We start from the raw sequence: 22,574 nt of genomic DNA on the forward strand, positions 1-22,574 counted from the left end.
AATACACTTGAGTAATGCAGAACTTTGGATTCTGTTCACTAGTTAGTGTATTCAAACAGAGCGGTACAACCTATGGACTACATCGATTTGCTTGACTTTTGTAGATATGTGATCAGCAAAAACACGGTTGATACGTCTCTGTTTTATTTTCTTTTGGCTTAAAAAAAAATTAAACTTAAAAAAAATGAACTAAGAGAGATCAAGATTTATAGGGATAATACTTCTTGGAGGTACCAAACTATTATTAGTGGAACTGAATTATATTATTTTTATTGCAGGCGTTGAACTCTCAAATTTTCTTATTTTAGGAATTGAACTAATCAAGTTTCTCCCGGCATGAGTAATGGAGCAGGGCACGTAATGGAGCTTCCTAATATCAAGTTGAAGAAATTGACACTAAGTGAAAGAGATATCATATCAATTTGGCCAAGAGAGTTCAAAGAAAACTTTGACAAAGTAGAAACTCTTGAATTGATTAAGAATGAATATGCACATATTTCAATTCATATCCTTCGAAAAATTTATCAATGTTAAAGAATTCATATTAAAAGCAAGTTCATATGAAGAGATACTCTCGTGTAGAGAAGGTGAGGAGTAGGATGAAGCACTTGAAAAATTAAAAGTTCTAAATTTGTAAGGATTTTTTAATTTAAAGTGTATTTGGAAACAAAACTTTTGATTCACATCAATTCTTTAAAATTTTCGTTCTTTAAATGTAAAATATTGTCACAATTTGATGGTTTTGTTGCCACCTTCGTCATCTTTGGAAAATCTAACAACTTTAGAGATATCATGCTACAATGTAATGCAAAACTTAAAAACATCCTCAATAATCAAAAGTTTAGTGTATCAACAAAAATTATCAATAAAAATATGTGAAATGATAATAGAATTATTAACAAACGAGGGAAATATAGAGAAAGATGCAATTGTCTTTGAAAAATTGAAAAAGTTGTCCTTGTTTGCTTTAGAAAGTCTCACATACTTCTGTTTTAAGAATTACGTTTTAAATTTCCAATCATTGGAATCATTATATGAGTGTAAATGCTTTGAGAAGAAGACATTTCCTGGAAAAAGCTTAAACATGCCAAACTTTTCTAAAATAAGTTGTTCACCTTTTAAGTTTGAAATATTCATTTTCCCCCCTCTCCATCAATTTTGACGGTTAAAATTAACATTAGAACGATATAAAGTTCATTTTCCACGAAAAATTAATGATTAAAAACAGATCCCTTTCTGAAATGGATACATCTTCTTTTTCAAATGGATGCCGTTTCTTTCTTGCTTTTGATCCTTCCAACACAGGCCCCTACTTCTACTTCAGTGTCTCTGACGGCCGAACTCTCAAATATCGCAATTCCCTTACATCTGTTAATTTTGCACATGTATAACTTTCATTGTACCCACACTAACACAAGTTTAATGTCACTGTAGAAGATAAACCACGTGTCGTCAGGGGGAGGAGAAGAGGACTGGAACACGGCGGCAAGAATGGAAGACGAAGAAGAAAGCAGCAATGGATGTCGTCCGAAGAAGAAGCTCCATCTCTCCAGAGAACAATCTCGTCTTCTTGAAGAAAGCTTCAGGCAATACCATGTGATTAAACCCGTTATAACTTCACCCTTTCTCTTTTTTTGGTTCTTTCTTTAACTCATTTTTACAGTAAATGTTCTGCTTTTAACTTCTTGAACTCTCCTTTACAGAAACAGGAGTAATTGGTGATGAAGTTGAAGCTGAAGCCACGGCAAGTTGAGCTGTGGTCTAGGGCCAGGTACTGTTACTCTTACTGTACCCTATCTATCTTTGCTTGCTTGCTTAGATTACATTAATTTGTTTTCGTTTTAATTATTATTTGTCAAACACAATCTTATTCATAATCGCTTTTTCAGATATCAAAACAACACTCATTCTCTACAGTTTCTGCTTTTACTTTCATTGTGTTATTCTCTTTGATGACAAATTGGATTCTCTGAAAAATTCCAGTTGACCTAACTACATGACATTCAAAATATAGCCTCTTTGCAGTTTGTGTCTTTGTTAATGCTCTTACTCAGATATTGGGTTTTTATGGTGGTCTTATGAAGTTTCAGCTCAAACATCTAGTTTAGGAAATGTGGTCCACTTGAAAAGAACGTTCTTAATTGTAGTACTGTTGTAATTGTTCTGGGTTCTGAACATGCTGGTAACTTCATATGCTTACTGAAATCTCAATTCTTTTTTTTTTTTTTTTTTTTGTGATCTTGTCAAGTTTGAGCTCACCATTAACCAAATTTACTTCACTTTTAGAAGAAATCTACTTGATTGAAGTATTCATAAGCGAATTGAAGTACTTGTGTTGTAATTATTTTGTCTTGCAAGAAAGTTTATAACTTTACTAATATTCTTACTGGAAGCGTAGTTTTTGATATATCAAGCCACTGGTTTGCCTTTTGATACTTAAACTCAGCATTTAGTTGAGCAAATGTACTTTACTTTAACAAGTCTATTTAATTGAAGAACTCATAAGCTAGTGTTAATTTTCTTTGTGCAGATTGGTTTTACTTTATTTTTCAGTGCTAAGATCGTTAATGTCATATATTTTCAGTTTCTAAGTATCAATAGACTGTATGCAGTAGTTGTCTATCATGTGTTTAACGGTTAATGGTTTATCTTTGAAGAGTTTGTGCGGAGTTTCCAACTGTAGAGGTGAGATATTAGAATTTGAGTGTGGAAGCTGATTGGCAGATTGTTCACAGAAAGCCCCTCACAACTCTATGGAATTCTCTTATACATTTGCTTCTGTTCATTTTTTGTTGAGCCGTAAATTGAATCCTTAGGGGTGCTTATCTGGCTGTGAATGATGTTTAAAATTTTATTACAGAAAGCTTTAATTAGTCCTTACCTTACATTTTTCATTGTTGAAAGTTCTTTAAGATGCAGCTTACTTACAGTTTTGAATGATTTCATTGGTTAGTTGAAATTGAAACCCTGTTTTATAACTGCTCCTAGAACTTATAGGTTCACAGTCAAATCAGGTTCAGGTAACCATTATTAAAGATATCCGTGGCATCACTAAGCCGGAAGTGTAATATGAAAGATTTAATGTTAGTAAAATTAACTCCATTTGTGAATTGACATAATCCATTCTTGGTCAACCGTGCTGATCTTCCATTATATATTTAGCTGAATTGCCATTGTGAAATTCCAATGGTTTGTTATAAATTGATGTTACCTTTAACTTATAAAGGATACATTCACCTTTCTAATTCTATTTTGTGCTTCTTGACTTCTGAGAAGGTAGTGAACTTTTTTGTAGGAATATAATTTCTTATCCACTGAATAATTCATAAATTTAAGCTTAGATAGCTTTCAAATTATTCCTTGTGAGAACCAATATGTTTGGATCACACTGCCATGTGTTTTATATCCTCTTGGTGGAACTTGTACATTATTTAACAGAAATGCCTTACATTTAAGTTTCTTAGCAAAAGTTTTACTTCTGAAACCATGTATGTGGAGGATTTTTGTCACCCAATTGGTATGTGATAATTTAACAATTTGTTGTTTCACTTTGATATGCTCTATTAGATCTGACTTAATTCCATTTGGCTTCAGAATATGATGCAGAAAGCCTCTTTTCTGCTAGAATTTTTGTGAAGGAAAGTTTAAAAGGCTCCTGAGGAATGTACACTTAAGTGTGCTTGAATTATTGCAGGATGATTCATTTGCTTGGCCCTCAAGTTGCAGGAAGACCACACTTTTAAAGGCTTTCTGTTAGGAACCTGGTTATTTTCCAATGATTCCGAGATGATTACATCCCAATCTGCAAGTCCAGTGATTTTCCAACCTCCCTCTCAGCTCTGCTTCTCACGAACACCAGGTTCTTCCCTCTCCACAAAGCAAGAAGGGAATGAGTGTTTTGTTTTCTCTCTACCTAGACTCAAATTTACAAATCACAAAGGCTTCAAACAATCCAACAATGGAAATGTAAACAGAGAAAAAATATCAAAGAGTATGAAATGAAACTCATCATCTGTATTACTCATCTGTTGTCCCCTAGTGTGATGATCCCCTGCACTTTCTCTCATGCCACTTATGTTAGACCTTCCAGACTGATGTTGGTGTTCTAACACTCTCTCAGGAACTCCTTACAAATCGCTAAACGTTTCAGAATTTCTTTGTACCTCACCATCATTTTAAATACGAGTATCACTCATATGCATGAATCTATAACTATATATCCAACTTGTTTAAACATGATAGAATCATAAAAGAAAAGCTCAAGGCATCACAAGTACACTTCTTTGATGGGTTTCCTAATTCTCTAGTGTTTGATTTTACCTCTTCTACTGTACTGTTGTATTCTGCTGCACAAACCAAAGGTTTCTCTCCTTTATATTGAAGAGAGAATATCAAGTCTATTTGTAGTCATATGTTTATTTACTTTCAGCTTGATGCAAGATAAAACAGTTTTAGTTATCTTAGTTTAATTTCCTTATTTACTCAGTTTTGCTTCTATTTTCTTCAGCTAATTTACTTCTCTATGGTGTACTATCATAGTTTGCTTTCTCAACATACTGAGTTTTGCTTCTGCTTTCTTCAAAGGTAACAGGGAAAAAGTTTCCTACAATGGTTACCGGTTGGATGAGTTTGTTCCCTAGAAAACACCAGCTTATATAAGCTAAGAGGATCTGCATATTGCTGAAATGACTGAGGAAAACACTTGAATTTGCTGCCCAATTGGTTTTGGAAACTGAGGAAGTAGGCTTCCTTAGATTTAATTCAATTAAGTTTTAATCATAGCCACCTTATCAATTCCCACAAGTTGTTGGTATGTACAGAGCAATTATTTTTTTTCTGCTTGTACAGATATGATGATGGAAGTCCATAAAAGAGAGGAGTCAGGAATTGTTCCGGATGTAGATATAGATACTTTCATGAAGGTATCTTCTTTATATTTGATGTCTTGTTTATATCTGATGTTTTGTTCTATATGTTGTTGCTACATGTGTGAAATATTCATGGCAATGGTAGTTATTACTGCCAATTTCTAGCAAAGGACCAAAAGCAACCCTTCAAACAGATCATGTTTTAACTGTCTTCGGACATCCCAGGTCCTTGAACTTGATATTTTTGGTGACACAACGGTGGGAGATGAGATGAGAAGAGGCATCTCTGGAGGTCAAAAGAGGAGACTGAGTACTGGTAATTTTCTATAAATGCATCTGCTCCACTTGATAGTAATGTTTATAGTGTAGATGATTGAAAGGAATAGATGCCTGCAGCAGATTGTTGTGTCCACAAAAACTTATTTATGGATGAAATATGAAATGGTTTAGACAGTTCAACTGCAAATCAGATTATTGCTTATCTGCTGCAGCTGATGCATATCTGTTAGGTGTCTCCTTCCTTGGTGGCTATCGGCGATATGACTCCAGTGAAGTCTCCTTCCTTGTTATAGTTTTCAATTGTGATTTGTTTGAAATTGTGAATTTTGTGTTTCATTTGCTTCAGTTTAAGCCAGCGGATTAGAGGGCCATCTTTCATCTCTTGTTTCTGCTTTTATGTATCTTTCATATTATTTATTTATTGAAAGTTTCACTAAATGTGAAGTATACGGGTTTAATTTGTACTTTCAAATTAATCGTAGGTTTCCTAATTTTAAATACTAGTATCAGTCATATGCATGAAGCTATAACTATATATCCAACTTGTTTAAACATGATAGAATCATAAAAGAAAAGCTTAAGGCATCACAAGCACACTTCTTTGATAGGTTTCCTCATTTTCTAGTGTTTGATTATACCTCTTCTACTGTGCTGTTGTATTCTGCTGCACAAACCAAAGGTTTCTCTCCTTTATGTTGAAGAGAGAATATCAAGTCTATTTGTAGTCATATGTTTAGTTACTTTTAGCTTAATGCAAGATAAAACAGTTTCAGTTATCTTAGTTCGATTTTCTTCAGCTAATTTACTTCTCCATGGTGTACTATCATAGTTTTTTTTCCCATTGTACTCAGTTTTGCTTCTGCTTTCTTCGAAGGTAACAGGGGAAAAGTTTCCTACAATGGTTACTGGTTGGATGAGTTTGTTTCCCAGAAAGCACCAGCTTATATAAGCTAAGAGGATCTGCATATTGCTGAAATGACTGAGGGAAACACTTGAATTTGCTGCTGAATCTGCATACTAATAAAACATAAGTATGGATTTTTTTTTTATTTTTTAATTTCACAGATATTGGCAACTTGTTGCTGAATCTGTTACCAACGATCAGAAAAATTAGTGTCAAATGATTTCAATGACGCTTCAAGTAGATTACAAGTTGAAACTTGGTGTCATTTTTTGTTTGAGCTCTGGGCAACAAGTGGACGCAATGTGATCTCGGGAAATTTTGACTGAGGATGTATACGATGTTATAGTTTTAAATCAGGATTTGCTTGAAATTTTGTTTGAAAATTGTGAATTTTGTGCTTCGTTTGCATCAGTTTAAGGCAGAGAATTAGAGGGCCATCTTTCATCTCCTGTTTCTGCTTTTATATATCTTTCATATTATTTATTTATGGAAAGTTTCACTGAATGTGAATGACATGGGTTTAATTTGTATTTAGCTTAGATTGTATTGGTAATAAACACATCTTTACACGCAGTCAATATTAGCAATTTTTGACATAGTTTGGCTAAGTACAACATGCCATACATCTGTGGACCAAATCCAACAAATAAAATCCACTAAACCATTCAACTAGAAGCTGAAATTAATAAGACTTAATGTTCAGTTAACTTATTTCTAAAACTCTCTGGTAGACAACTACTTATTTTCATATTTTGTTGTTGAAATCCTTTTACTCCCTAAACTTGAAATCCCTTTAAGGTCTAGTAACTGATTCGTATTTCACAAACTGAATAAGTACGCTAACATGCAGGACGAATAGATTAAACAAAGAAAGAGAAATTGCATAATGAAGCTGCACTTAATGAACAAAATCAGTTAAGTACGCTAACCTGCAAGATGAATAGACTAAACAAACATAGAAATTTAGTAATGTTAATGGGTTAGATTTGGGGGAACAATGTGGAGTGTTAAGTACCGGGTGGAATTGGGGATCATTTGAGGCTAAGTTTTACTAATTGGATGGCGAGATAAGTTATTTTGATTCCGACATTGCATAAAGTTCTGATTCCAGTGCAAGTGTTAATTTTCTGGTGGTTGCTATCCGTGCCTTTGTGAGTATTTTCCGTACGAAATCAGATAATTCCTAAGTTAGTGGTACCCTAAATCCAGTAACTTTGAATCAACATATCACATTTTGATTATCATTCCACTCTACGTATATATAACATATGACCAATATACTCTTTCTGAATAAAACATGACTAACTTTATATTTGTGTACCATATGAATTATACGTATTCATATTAGATATGACCATAAAATCTTAAATAAACAAGATTACAATGTACACTAGCACAATTATACAATAAGTTATTGACTATATTATCATAACTATATGATTTATCGTAATTAGTCACGTTCAAAAAATAATTTCTTAATTGTTAATCTATAGTAATGTTATAGTGACATGACAATTAATATCAGTTTCGTTTACCTCCTCAACAATCAAAAAAATCTTTTTATATTTTGAGTCAAGATATTTTTATTTTTACGGTTGGAAGAGTAGTCTCTGTTATATGCGTACTTCATAAAATAAACAAATGAGTTTATGAGGTATGAAATAAGAAAAAAATAGGGAAGAAAAATTACATTTATAACGGAGAAAATTACAATGTAAACCAGTCATATAAGGATGTAAGGGTGAAGATAAAAGAGAGTCATGCAAAATTTTTCTACAGATTATTTTCTATTTTAACCCTTCAACAATTAAGGAAAACTTTTTTATATATATTTTCAATCAAGATATTTTTATTTTAACTTTTAAAGATGTTTTTTCTCAATTAATTATCTTTTAATAATATTATATATATAAATAAATAAATTATATAAATTTACTTTTATAATTTGATATCAATAAATAATTATAAAATAAAAAAATATTTATATTATTTAATTAAAAATTATCATCTTAATTTATGTAAATAAATTTATTTAATCTATATAAAAACTTAGTTTTATTCACTTAATTTTTACGAAAATTAATGAGCCAAGTGATCAAATCAATTAAAATTGGTAGAATTTTTATTTTGTATCAATCTTTTATCCACTTTTTAGCTGGATACAATGTATCCAAACTTAGCCAAATTTTTATCTCATTGATTTTCGTGTAAATTACAAGTAAAATAAAAATTAATTCTATTCAAGTTTATTGAATAAAATTAAAGATAATTTGAATTTAGTTTTAAAAAAAAGATATAATTTACCTTTAAAAGGTTATTTAAGCAAAAAAAAAAAGTTTCAGGGATAATAGGACGTATATTATATTTATGACAATGGAGATCCAAAAATGAAATGGATGAAAGTCATATATAGCCTCCAAAATCTGAAGGAAAAAAAAATTTTTAATCTTTCAACACAAAATTTTCTATTGTACTTTTTTGAAAAATATTTTCTATTAATACATTTGAAGAGTATAACTATTGTCACAATAGAAGTGTCCATAAATTAAAAAAAACAATTAAAATTATTTTTGAGTCAAATTAAATTCAAATATAAATTAATTTAAATTTAGTTTGCATTTATAATAATTAATTTGAAATTAAATTTTCTCAAATTGATTAAAAATATTATTAAAGAATACCAATAAATAAATAATATTTTTAATAAAATAAATAATATCAATAATAAATAAATTTACTGATAAAATAAAAAAATTATTAAATAAAAATTTTATTTTAAATTTAATTCAAAATTAAACTGATCAATGAGTCAAAATGAGTTAGTTAAAGTTTTTTTATTTATGATATTTTTGTGTCATATTGTCCGCTTTACTAATGAAAAAGGGACGAGGCAAAAATGATAACAATTTGAAAAAGTAGGTACAAAAATAAGATTTGAAATAATTGAACCAATGTAAATCTTTCTCCAATGTCTAAAAAATGTTTTGTTAATGTCTTTTTTTTTTTGGGACTGATAACTTACACGCGTTCACAATTCACTTATTAGCTATAGGAGTTTGCATAACAAATTGAATAAGATTAATCTTAGTGATGCAATTTCATAGATAATAGACAAAAACAAAAAATTTTAAAATTTTAAAATTACTGTTCTAAAAATAATTTAACAAACAATTTATAGAATTGTAATTTAGTAAAGTAAGAATGAAAGTAAGAAAAAGCAAGGTTAAGAAAATGAATTAATCATATATTAATTTGAAATGTAGAGTCAGTTTCATACGACAACTTTTTGGAAAATGCAGATGAGTTTCTGAGGTATGAAATCAGAAAAAGCAAAGAAGAATGATAGCGGTGGAAATCCAGCATGAGAAGATAAAGATGAATGAGAGTCTAATTTAGTCTATATAATCAAAAACTTTATTCTATCTCCTCACTTTGAAAAAGAAGAAAGGGCATTTCTATATGAAATTTCCTATTTTATTTCCTTAGCAATCATGAAAGATTTTTCCATATTTTCAATCGAAATTTTTTAATTTTTACCATTTAAAGACAATGGTTTTTGTGGGGCTAATGTCTTTGATTTTATTCCATTAATTATCTATTATTATAGTAACTTATTCATGTATATTTATTTTAAATAGAGAAGTGTTATATGTATAAATAATACGTATAATTTTATATATAAATAATAACATATTTTTATATAATTAAGTAATTTTAAATTAGAAAAAAAATAATACCTAATTATAAAATCACATACTATTATTTGTATACAAAATTATACAAGGACACTCTATTTTCATTTTCCCCCACAACAAATGAACGCAGTGATCAATTCTACAATACAATCCTCTTTTTCTTACTTTAATAAATATTATTTTGTTCACGTGGTGGGACTTCACTTTAATCAGTTATTTCCTACAAAGTTATAATAAATTCATCATGTTCATATTAAGCTATAGAGTTTTTTTTCTCTCATAAGGGATTTTGATTTTAAAAGGGAAAAAAAAAACACAATTTGTGATGATTAGAAATGAGTTTTATATATTTTATATAAAATATGGTTATTTTGTATATGGTAAAATAATATTATTTTATTTTTTATCTAAAAAAATTAAAAGAATATGACAACTTATAATGCCAATTTGGTATAATAAGTATATAAAATATATGTTTCATATAATTTAGGGTTTAAAGATATGATTAAATATGTTTAAAATAATAAAATACGACAAACATATACAATACGTAAATTTATTGACTAATGATAATATAAAGATACTTTGATTACTATAGTCTACTTAGATATTAAAAGGTTATCCAAATAATCTTGATTTTATTATTATTTTATATTTATTTATTAATTTTTATAAATAAAAATACTCTTATTTTAAATTAATATATCAAATAATATAAAAAATATTTTAAAATAATTGAGTATTTAAGTAAAATAATATTTTAAAATAATTAAATATAATAATAATTTATTTTTTATAATATTATATTTTTAATAATAATAAATTATCAAAACTAAACACACGCTAAGTATACAATAAGAGAATGGAAATTTAGTTTTGGTGAATACATTATTGTTTCAGTGAATATATTATTTTGTATTCCTTTTGCACTTTCTTATGGTATGAGTTGTTCTGAAAAAAATGTTATGTCAAAATATACATATGTTAAAAAATGTGCTTTTTAATGTTGTAATTTATTATTAACACACGTGCCTAAAATTAAGAGGTTGAGTTTAATGTTTTATATTAAAGTCTTCATCATGAATTAAATTTGAACGTGCTTAACACATCATACATAATATCATTCCATTCTTACTTTAAAATCATAACATATTCTAAATTAACTAATACCTTATCCCCAAATATTTTAATTCCATGAATAAAATTTTCCTATTCAAAAGTAACCATTTGTCTTAGATTGATTTTCTGTTTTGGAAAATTAGTAAAATGAACTTTTAAAATATTTCACGTAAATATCATCTATAAATTCTAATAATCCTTACTCCAACCTCTTTATCCTTGATTGACTTAAAAAAAAAAATTAAAACTAAACAACAAACTCAACCATAGATCACGTGCCCATCACATGCATAAATTAAAAAAAATAAATTTAAAAATATTTAAATAATAATTGCAAGTGGCATTCCCTATAAATAATACTATCATCATAACCCGTAGATCAGGTGTCAGCTTAATAAATAAAAAATCCCACAATTCCACCGTATCAAACACGCTTTCCAATTAATCACTTTCATTGCCCTAATCTTGACCGATAATTCAATTTTTTAACTTATTTTAATCTTGATTAATTATTAATAATTATTACTATTAAATTAAAAAGGGTGATATACATAAAGATGTAATTGAATGTGCACTATTAGAGCTGACTTAATTCCATTTGGCTTCAGAATATGATGCGGAAAGCCTCTTTTCTGCTAGAATTTTTGTGAAGGAATGTTTAAAAGGCTCCCGAGGAATGTGCACTTAAGTGTGCTTGAATTATTGCAGGATGATTCATCTGCTTGGCCCCCAAGTTGCAGGAAGACCACACTTTTAAAGGCTCTCTGTAGGAACCTGGTTATTTTCCGATGATTCCGACATGGCTACCTCCCAATCTGCAAGTCCAGTGATTTTCCAACCTCCCTCTCAACTCTGCTTCTCACAAACACCAGGTTCTTCCCTCTCCACAAAATAAGAAGAGAATGAATGTTTTGTTTTCTTTCTACCCATACTCAAATTGACAAATCACAAGGGTTCAAACAATCCAACAATGGAACTGTAAACAGAGAAAAACCAACAAAGAGTAGGAAATGAAACTCATCATCTTTATTACTCATCAACCACTACAATATTCAAATACAAAAACTGAATTGAAAACACTATAAGCTGGCTTTTGAGAGGCCAGGCCTCTCCATAATGAAAACAGAGATTTTTTTTCTCTTCTCTTCCCTCATTTCCCCTCATTATGTTCTTTGCCTAACCGACGCGTCGTCCTTCTTGAGCCACATGTCTCTTCTCATAATTAAAAAACTCTCTAATTCCAGCTGTGGTCCCCTAGTGTGATAATCCCTGCACTTTCTCTCACGCCACTTATGGTAGACCTTCCAGACTGATGTTGGTGTTCTGACACTCTCAGGAACTCCTTACAAATCTCTAAAGGTTTCAGAAAGCTTTGTAACTCAGCATCATTTTAAATACATTTGGAATGTTACCGGCTTGAGTATCAGTCAGATGCATGAATCTATAACCATATATCCAACTTGTTTAAACATGATAGAATCATAAAAGAAAAGCTCAAGGCATCACAAGTACACTTCTTTGATAGGTTTCCTCATTTTCTAGTGTTTGATTATATCTCTTCTACTATGCTGTTGTATTCTGCTGCACAAACCAAAGGTTTCTCTCCTTTATATTGAAGGGAGAATATCAAGTCTATTTGTAGTCATATGTTTATTTACTTTTAGCTTGATGCAAGATAAAACAGTTTCAGTTATCTCAGTTCGAATTTCTTCAGCTAATTTACTTCTCTATGGTGTATTATCATAGTTTGCTTTCCCAATGTACTAAGCTTTGCTTCTGCTTTCTTTAAAGGTAACGGGGGAAAAGTTTCCTACAGTGGTTACCGGTTGGATGAGTTTGTTCCTCAGAAAACAACAGCTTATCTAAGCTAAGAGGATCTACATATTGCTGAAATGACTGAGGGAAACACTTGAATTTGCTGCTGAATCTGCATACTAATAAAACATAAGTGTGGATTTTTTTTTAATTTTTTAATTTCACGGAGATTGGCAACTTGTTGCTGAATCTGTTACCAACGATCAGAAAAATTAGTGTGAAATGATGTCAATGACGCTTCAAGTAGATTACAAGTTGAAAATTGGTGTCATTTTTGTTTGAACTTTGGGCAACAAGTGGATTCAATGTGATCTCAGGAAAGTTTCACTGAGGATGTATATGATGTTATAGTTTTAAATCGTGATTTGCTTGAAATGTTGTTTGAAATTGTGAATTTTGTGTTTCATTTGCTTCAGTTTAAGGCAGAGAATTAGAGGGCCTTCTTTCATCTCCTGTTTCTGCTTTTATATATCTTCATATTATTTATTTATCAATATTCACTAAATGTTTAATTTGTACTTGGCTTAGATTGTGTTGGTAACAAACCAATCTTTACACGTAGCCAATATTAGCAATTTTTGACGTAGTTTGGCTAAGTTCAACATGCCATACATCTATGGGCCAATTCCAACAAATAAAATCCACTAAACAATTCAATTAGAAGCTGAAATTAATAAGACTTACTGTTCAGTTAACTTATTTCTAAAACTCTCTGGTAGACAATTACTTATTTTCATATTTTGTTGTTGAAATCCTTTTACTCCCTAACCTTGAAATCCCTTCAAGGTCTAGTAACTGATTCGTATTTCACAAACTGAATAAGTACGCTAACATGCAAGACGAATAGATTAAACAAAGAAAGAGAAATTGCATAATGAAGCTGCACTTCATAAACAAAATCAGTAAGTACGCTAACCTGCAAGATGAATAGACTAAACAAAAAGAGAAATTTAGTAATGTTAATGGGTTAGATTTGGGGGAACAATGTGGAGTGTTAAGTACCGCGTGGAATTGGGGATCATTTAAGGCTAAGTTTTACTAACTGGATGGCGAGATAAGTTATTTTGATTCAGACATTACATAAAGTTCTGATTTCAGTGCAAGTGTTAATTTTCTGGTGGTTGCTATTTGTGCCTTTGTGAATGATTTTCCGTACGAAATCAGATAATTCCTAAGTCAGTGATACTTTAAATCCAATAACTTCGAATTAACATATCACATCTTGATTATCATTCCACTTTACATATATAAACATATGACTAATATAGTCTTTATGAACAAAACATGACTAACTTTATATTTGTGCACCACATGAACAATACGTCTTCATATTAGATTCAACCATGAAATTTAACATAAAAAATATTATATTGTACACTAACACAATCATACAATAAGTTATTAACTATATTATTATAATTATATGAGTTATCGTAATTAATCATGTTCAAAAAATAATTCTTTAATTGTTAATCTATACTGACAATTAATATCAGCTTTGTTGACCTCCTCAACAATCAAAAAGATTTTTTCATATTTTGAGTCAAGATATTTTCATTTTTACAGTTGGAAGAGTAGTTTTTGTCATGTAGCTTCTTCTTAAAAGATATAAATGAGTTTATGTGATATGAAATAAAAAAAAAGTAGGAAAGAAAGATTACATTTATAGGGGAGAAAGTTATAGAAAATTTTCCCTACAGAAAATTTTCTTTTTTAATCCTTCAACATTTAAGAAAGATTTTATATATATATATATATCCAATCAAGATATTTTTATTTTAAATTTTAAAGATTTTTTTTCACAATTAATTATCTTTTAATAATATTATATATATAAATAAATAAATTATATAAATTTATTTTTATAACTTGATATCAATAAATAATTATAAAATAAAAAATAATTATATCATTTAATTAAAAATTATTATCATAATTTATATAAATAAATTTATTTAATCTATATAAAAGCTAAGTTTTATTCTTTACTCACTTTTTTTTACGTAAATTGGTAGAATTTTTATTTTATATCAATCTTTTATTCACTTTTTAGCTGGATACAATGTATCCAAACTTTTTTGATTCATGCCAAATAGGATTGTATTTCAATAGCTGGGTTGAATAGCTGGATACAATCTTAAGAAAAAAATTTAAATATTTCAATACAAAATTTTCTATTGTACTTTTTTGAAAAATATTTTCTATCAATATATTTGAAGAGTATAATTACTGTTGTAATAGAAGTGTTCATAAATTTAAAAAATTGATTAAAATTATATTTGAGTCAAATTAAATTTAAATATAAATTAAGTTTGAATTTATAATATTTAATTTAAAATTAAATTTTTTTAAATTGATTAAAAATATTGTTAAAGAATATCAACAAATAAATAATATTATTAATAAAATAAATAACATCAATAATAAATAAATTTACTAATAAAATAAAAAATATTATTAAACATAATTTTAAATTAATCTTAAATCAAATTAGTAAATTAAAATTTTATTTTAAATTCAACTCAAAATTAAACGGATCAATGAGTCAAATTGAGTTAGCTTTACTAATGAAAAAGGGATGAGACTAAAATGATAACAATTTGAAAAAGTAGATACAACAATAAGACTTGAAATAATTGCACCAAATGTAAGTTATTCTCTAGTGTCTGAAAAATGTCTTGTCAGTGTCTTTTTTTTACTTATAGCTTACACACAAATAGGTGCGAAAATCACGCGTTCTTAATTAAAATTTGTCTAACCAATTTTCTTATAAATTAGGTGTTTGAAAAAAAAAATTGAATAAGATTAATCTTACTGATGTTGTTTCACAGATAATAAACAAAAACAAATAACTATAAATTTTAAAAATTGCTATCCTGAAAATAATTTAACAAATAGTTTGTAGAATTTTAATTTAGTGCTGATCAGGTATGAAAGTAAGAAAAAACAAGGTTAAGAAAATGAGTTAATTAGATAATAATTTGAAGAGTAGAGTCATTGTCATATGACAACTTCCTAGAATATATAAATGAGTCATGAAATTAGAAAAAACAAAGAAGAATAATTATAGTGGGGATCCACCATGGGAAGATGAAGATGAATAAGATTGTAATTGAGTCTCTAAAATCTAAAACTTTATTTTATCTCCTCACTTTGAAAAAGAAGAAAGGACATTTCTATATGAAATTGCTATTCTAAAAATAATTTAACAAATAGTTTGTGGAATTTTAATTTAGTGTTGATCAAGTATGAAAGTAAGAAAAAGCAAAATTAAAAAAATGAGTTAATTAGATATTAATTTAAGAATAGAGTCATTGTCATGCGGCAACTTCCTAGAAGATGTAAATGAGTCATGAAATCAAAAAAAACACGGAAAAATAATTATGGTGGGGAACCACCATGGGAAGATGAAGATGAATAACAATGTAATTTAGTCTCTAAAATCTAAAACTTTATTCTGTCTCCTCACTTTGAAAAAGAAGAAAGGACATTTCTACACGAAATTGTTGTTCTGAAAATAATTTAACAAATAGTTTGTGGAATTTTAATTTAGTGCTGATCAGGTATGAAAGTAAGAAAAAGTAAGGTTAAGAAAATGAGTTAATTAGATATAAATTTGAAGAATAGAGTCATTGTCATGCGGCAACTTGTTAGAAGATGTAAATGAGTCATGAAATCAGAAAAAACATGGAAGAATAATTATGATGGGGATCCACCATGGGAAGATGAAGATGAATAACAGTGTAATTTAGTCTCTAAAATCTAAAACTTTATTCTGTCTCCTCACTTTGAAAAAGAAGAGAGGACATTTCTACACGAAATTGTTGTTCTGAAAATAATTTAACAAATAGTTTGTGGAATTTTAATTTAGTGCTGATCAAGTATGAAAGTAAGAAAATGAGTTAATTAGATATAAATTTGAAGAATAGAGTCATTGTCATGCGGCAGCTTCCTAGAAGATGTAAATGAGTCATAAAATTAGAAAAAACACAGAAGAATAATTATAGTGGGGATCCACTATGGGAAGATGAAGATGAATAAGAGTGTAATTTAGTCTCTAAAATCTACAACTTTATTTTGTCTCCTCACTTGGAAAAAAAAGAAAGGACATTTCTATAAGAAATTTCCTATTTTATCTCCTTAGCAATCATGAAAGATTTTTTCATATTTTCAATCGAGATTTTTTCATTTTTACCATTTAATGAGTACGGTTTCTATGGGGCTAATGTCTCTGGTTTTATTTCATTAATTATCTATTATTATAGTAACTTATTCATGTATATTCATTTTAACTAGGGAAGTGTTATATGTATAAATAATGTATATAGTTTTATATATAAATATGATGTATCATTATGTAATTAGGCAATTTTAAATGAAAGATAAGACAATATCTAATTATATAATCATATATTATTATTTGTGTATAAAATTATGCACATGATTTTATTATTTTAAATATATAAACAAATACATATTTATATAGTGATTTCATCTCCAACAAACTTATTCCCATCCAAGATTTGCTATACTGTTAAACTCTCACTTGATAATTTTAAAAAATTCGAAGTAACACCTATCAACTGTTTTTATTAGTAAAATTTGTCATTGATAAGAATATCATTACCATTGTGCTCCGCAACATTAAACAAATAAAATTTATTACTTTCCAACCCTGATTTTAAGAACGGATATCTCCTGTTAGTTAGGTTTTTGTTTTTGGTTGTTTACCGCCGTCTATTAACTTACACCTTGACATTTGTATTTTCTATTTCCATTAACCATTTTTCTCTATTTGAAGCTGCAATTAGCATTTTCTGGCACCCAATTATATTATTTTTATGAGTAATATTATATATATATTTAGTACTTAATTTAAATAATTTATAAAATTAAATATTATTTTATTTTTAGTTTAAAATTTTTAAATTAAATAATAATATATAATCTATATAACTAAATTATATATCAAAAATATATACATATAATTTTATTCTATTTTTATTTCTATAGGAACTCTCACAAATTTATTTTCTTCAATGTCTTTGTATTTGCGAGTGTAGTTTATGGATAAGTAGAGTGGCTCTGTCCCAACAAAGGCGAAGGCTTCATTGATCTAATGAACAATCCACAGGAAGAGGAGGAAGACCACGATAACTGTTTTCAGCCTATTTGTGGCAGATTGTCTCAATGGCTGAATTTTGATTAAGGCTGGTGAGCTAAGAACAGTACACTAGTAACAGAGACTTTGCCGTCAATTCACTTTGGATGCCATTAGGATGATGGCAAAATCATGTAAAAGATTTAGCGTGAGATTGTTGCAGGGATTTTTGTCATTGATAACTGTTGCACAAATGCAAAATAGAAAGAAGGGCAAAAGAGTAATTTGCTATTAATGACACGTATTTGACTTTTTATATGTAAACTCAACCCACTTGTAATCTCAGTTAACTCAAGTAAAAGTACAAGCATTTTTACTGTAGATTGTTCTCTCTCTTCTTTCGTTCATTTTCTTGATTGTTTTGCTTAATATGCTCTCTTACTTAAAATGATCGGTGTTGCAAAGAAATCCGGTTTGTGAACACAATAGTTCAGGATTTGGCGAACTGAGTGTGCGAGCCTTTTGGCAGTCTGATTTAGTCATTTAAAACCATGCTAATTAACGAGCCTTTTTTGTTATTTCACTGACGAAAAGGTAAATCAATTATTTAAATCATAAATTAACAATAGATATTATGCCGAAAGACTGTTTCCCACCCCAGGTTTGGTACAAACTCACTTTCCTAACAATAACTTTTAAAAATCTAAATACTCGTCCTTCTATTAAATTTTACTGTTACTCATTTAATTAAAAAAATTTAAAAAATTATAAATACATCATATTTTACCCCCTAAAATTAAAAATTAATAATTTTACCTTATCTTTCCCCACCCAAGGTTTGAAAAATTAAAATTTTCCCTTGAGTTTTTGCAACATCACTGGCAACTAAAGGCAATAGTGATGATGACATTTTCCCTCCCTCCTGGCTTCTCTCTTAACCATTGTTTATTTTCGATCATTATCGATAGTTATCAACAAGTGCATGAACACACAACCGCATAATGAAGAGATCGAGATCTCTTTATCACTAAACGAGATGACGATGAACATAAAATTGTTAGTTTTTAAATTTGATGGGGTAAAACATAATGAATTTATTGTTTTTAAAATATTTTTATTAAATGACAATTTTATTTTTAACAATAATAATAAAATTTCATAGAAATGTGGGTATTTTGATTTTCAAAAATTATTGGATAAGAAAATGAGTTTACTTATTCTTATCCAAAATTTGTTATATTGTTAAACTCTCATCCATTAATTTTAAAAAATTCAAAATAACACCCTTTATCAGTGATAAGAGTTAATCATTAACATTAAACAATTAAAATTTATTATTTTTCCAAACATAGTTTTAAAAATTTATATTTTCTCCTAGTAGATTTTTTTTTTTTGTTGTTTATAGCTTACTATTAACTTACACTCTCGGGATATTAATTAAAATAGGCAAGAGGATTCCCGCCTAAACCTTTTTCGGCAACAATTACTCTGTTTTACCTTTTTAAGCAAATCATCTTTTTCATTCCAAAAATATCCCTAATCTAATTTTTCAAATGCAACGCTTGCCTTTCACCGATTAATTCATTCCTATCACGAAAATCATAAATATTAGATTAAGATTAAATTACCTGAAATAAATAAAATTTATAAATTAAAAAAGGGATTAATATTTATAAAATAATTTATTTTTATATATCAAAAATAATGGATATATAAAAAATAATAAGTTTTTCTTTAAATTATCTGTAATGAAAAATAGATTAAATTTTATTTTTATAAAATAATTGAAGTGAATTTGGATATTTATAAATAATCTATTAAATAATATATATTTATAAAATAATCTATTTTTATAAAATAGATTAAATTTTATTTTTATAAAAACAGGTTGCAGTGAATTTGGTAAAGGGTGCGTGAATTCGGTAAGGGGTGCGGGTGCGTGTATGGAGGATGCGACAATTTCTGAAAGGGTGCGGCAATTGCTGGAAGGGTGTGTGGAGGGTGCGGGGATTTCTGAAAGGGTGTGGCAATTGTTGAAAGGGTGTGTGGAGGGTGCGGCAATTTTTGAAAGGGTGTGGCAATTTTCTGAAAGGTGCAGGAATTATAAAAGGGGTGCATGAAAATAATAAACACAAAACGGGTGTGTAAAAATACAAACGGATGTGTGATAATGTGAAGGGGTGAGTGAAAATACAAAACGAGTGCGTAAAAATACAAACGGGTGCGTGAAATTGTGAAGGGGTGTGTGAAAATACAAAACGGGTGCGTACAAATACAAACAGGTGCTTGAAATTGTGAAAGGGTGCGTGAAAATATAAAACGGATGCGTAAAAATATAAACGAGTACGTGAAATTGTGAAGGGGTGTGTAAAAATACAAACGGGTGCGTGAAAATGTGAAGTGATGCGTGAAAATGTGAAGGGGTGCGTGAAAATATAAACGAGTGCGAGAAAAACAAAAGGGGTGCGAGAAAATTATAAAAAAGTTACAGGAGAATTATAATATATATTATATTTTATTAATATATATTATATTATATATTATTATAAATATATTATATTCTCTATTAATATAATATATTTATAATATAAATATATTAATATATATTGTGAAGGGGTGCGGGAGGAGAAATTTCTCCCGCACCCCTTTATAAATTATAAAGGGGTGCGGGGATAAATTGTCGCGTGCGCGCTGCGTGCGGGCGCCCTGGCACTGGCGATGTTTGTGCGGGCGCGCGCGGCACCCACACCCTTCCAGCAAATTGCTGCACCCCTTCACCAATTGTCACACCCCTTCACCAATTCTCGCACCCTTTATCCAATTGTAGCACCCTTTCAGCAATTCCCGCACCCGTTCAGCAATTCCCGTTAATAATGGTACGACAATTGCTTACAGGGTACGACCATTTTTGAAAGGGTGCGGGACTTACTGAAAGGGTACGACAATTGCTGAAAGGGTGCGGGACTTACTGAAAGGGTGCGGGAGTTTCTGAAAGGGTGCGGGAATTGCCGAAAAGGTGCGAGAATTTGCTGAAAGGGTATGGAAATTTCTGAAAGGGTGCGGCAAGTGCCGAAAGGGTGTGGGAATTGCCGAAAGGGTGCAGGAATTTGCTAAAAGGGTATGACAATTTCTGAAAGGGTGCGGCAGTTTCTGAAAGGGTGTGGGAATTGCCGAAAGGGTGCGAGAATTTGCTGAAAGGGTATGAAAATTTTTGAAAAGATGCGAAAATTTCTGAAAGGGTGCGGGAATTACCGAAAGGGTGCGGGAATTTGCTGAAAGGGTATGGAAATTTCTGAAAGGGTGTGACAAGTGCGGAAAGGGTGCAGGAATTATCGAAAGGGTGCGAAAATTTGCTGAAAGGGTATAACAATTTCTGAAAGGGTGCGGCAAGTGCCAAAAGGGTGCGGTAGTTTTTGAAAGGGTGCAGAAATTTCTGAACGGGTGCGGGAATTTGGAAAGGGTGCGGGAATTGGTGAAGGGGTGCGGCATGTGCGGGTGCGCGCCCGCACACACGCACCAGAGCAGGGGGCCCGAACGCACGCACCCGCACCCCTTACCAAATCCACGCACCCCTTGCCAAATTCACTGCAACCTGTTTTTGTAAAAAAAAAATTTAATCTATTTTATAAAAATAGATTATATTATAAATATATATTATTTAATATATTATTTTATAAATATCCAAATTCACTTCAATTATTTTATAAAAATAAAATTTTTATATATTTTTCATTACAAATAATTTAAAGAGAAACTTATCATTTTTTATATATCCATTATTTTTTATATATAAAAATAAATTATTTTTTAAATATTAAGCTCCTTTTTAATTTATAAATTTTATTTATTTCAGATAATTTAATCTTAATCTAATATTAATGATTTTCGTGGTAGGAATCAATTAATCGGGGAAAGTCACGCGTTGAATTTGAAAAATTATATTAGGGATATTTTTGGAATGAAAAAGATGATTTGCTTAGAAAGGTAAAACAGAGTATTTGTTGCCGAAAAAGGTTTAGGTGGGAATCCGCTTTCCTATTTTAATTAATATCCCTACACTCTCACATCTATATTCTCTATTTCCATTAAGCATTATTCTCCATTTGACACTGTAATTAACGTCTTTCAGCATCCAATTGTATTATTTTTATGAGCAATATTATGTGTACATATTTTTAGTATAAAATTTAGATACATAAATAATATATAATTATAAAATTAGATGTTACTTTATTTTTAATTCAAAACTATTAAAACATATGATGATGCATAATCTATATAATTAAATTATATATAAAATATATATATGTATAATTTTATTTTATTTTTATTTCCCTGGTAACTCTCACAAATTTATTTTCTTTAATGTCTTGTATTTGTGGTGAACACATTGCAGTTTATGGATAAGTAGAGTGACTCTATAAATTGGTTAAAAATAAATTAGTTGATTTGATGTTTGATGGTCAACCAATTTTTTCATTATCAAAGTTGTTGAAAAATTTCACATTCTCATTTTATTTCTCACCTTTGGTTGGGTAAATAAATGAGTTTTATATCTTGATTAAGTAAGTTTTTATATTAATTAAATAAGTCTTGGCTGAATAAATGTAAAATCTAAAAATATTTTAGATAATTTATATTTTTTAAAAAATATATATATATGAAAAATAAAAAAATAAAATATAAATATAAGAGAGAGAAAAAACTATTTTAGTTAATATCTCACATCCCAATATGCCTAACCTAGATTGGTCACAGTCATCAACTTCAACAAAGTGAACGGGTCCACTGGC

At 29.3% G+C, this 22,574-nt stretch overlaps 1 protein-coding gene and 1 long non-coding RNA gene across 7 annotated transcripts; both read left to right on the top strand.

Annotated features, from left to right (window-relative positions):
• Positions 1–1,210: 1,210 nt before the first annotated feature.
• Positions 1,211–6,316, top strand: LOC123205131 (pleiotropic drug resistance protein 3-like). 6 transcript variants are annotated; one of them, XR_006499784.1, is made up of 7 exons: positions 1,211–1,596; positions 1,704–1,771; positions 3,695–3,859; positions 4,585–4,740; positions 4,849–4,922; positions 5,094–5,416; positions 6,029–6,316. XR_006499784.1 is itself a non-coding variant. In XM_044621989.1 (7 exons), the coding sequence occupies exons 4-7, from the start codon at positions 4,851–4,853 to the stop codon at positions 6,094–6,096; spliced, it is 288 nt and encodes a 95-aa protein (XP_044477924.1). In that variant the 5' UTR covers positions 1,618–1,771; positions 3,695–3,859; positions 4,585–4,740; positions 4,849–4,850; the 3' UTR covers positions 6,097–6,316. The 6 variants fall into 6 exon arrangements, 2 of the variants coding, with proteins under 2 accessions (XP_044477924.1, XP_044477925.1); XR_006499787.1 differs by having other exon boundaries at positions 5,094–5,184; positions 6,022–6,316; XR_006499786.1 differs by having other exon boundaries at positions 5,094–5,184.
• A 5,131-nt stretch (positions 6,317–11,447) lies between these two features.
• Positions 11,448–13,128, top strand: LOC123205135. The gene is made up of 2 exons (XR_006499795.1): positions 11,448–12,224; positions 12,657–13,128. It is a non-coding gene; the product is annotated as an uncharacterized LOC123205135 (long non-coding RNA).
• Positions 13,129–22,574: the final 9,446 nt, after the last annotated feature.

This window comes from Mangifera indica, unplaced genomic scaffold, assembly GCF_011075055.1.
Source record: "Mangifera indica cultivar Alphonso unplaced genomic scaffold, CATAS_Mindica_2.1 Un_0002, whole genome shotgun sequence".
Taxonomy (NCBI): Eukaryota; Viridiplantae; Streptophyta; class Magnoliopsida; order Sapindales; family Anacardiaceae; genus Mangifera; species Mangifera indica.

Bases quoted from the DNA above. Each gene is read 5' to 3' on its own strand.
- LOC123205131 (XM_044621989.1), top strand. From the start codon at position 4,851: ATGATGATGGAAGTCCATAAAAGAGAGGAGTCAGGAATTGTTCCGGAT. The intron at 5,185-5,359 runs GTAATTTTCTAT...TATCTGCTGCAG, and splicing joins AAAGAGGAGACTGAGTACTG to CTGATGCATATCTGTTAGGT. The intron at 5,417-6,028 runs GTGAAGTCTCCT...CGAAGGTAACAG, and splicing joins CTATCGGCGATATGACTCCA to GGGAAAAGTTTCCTACAATG.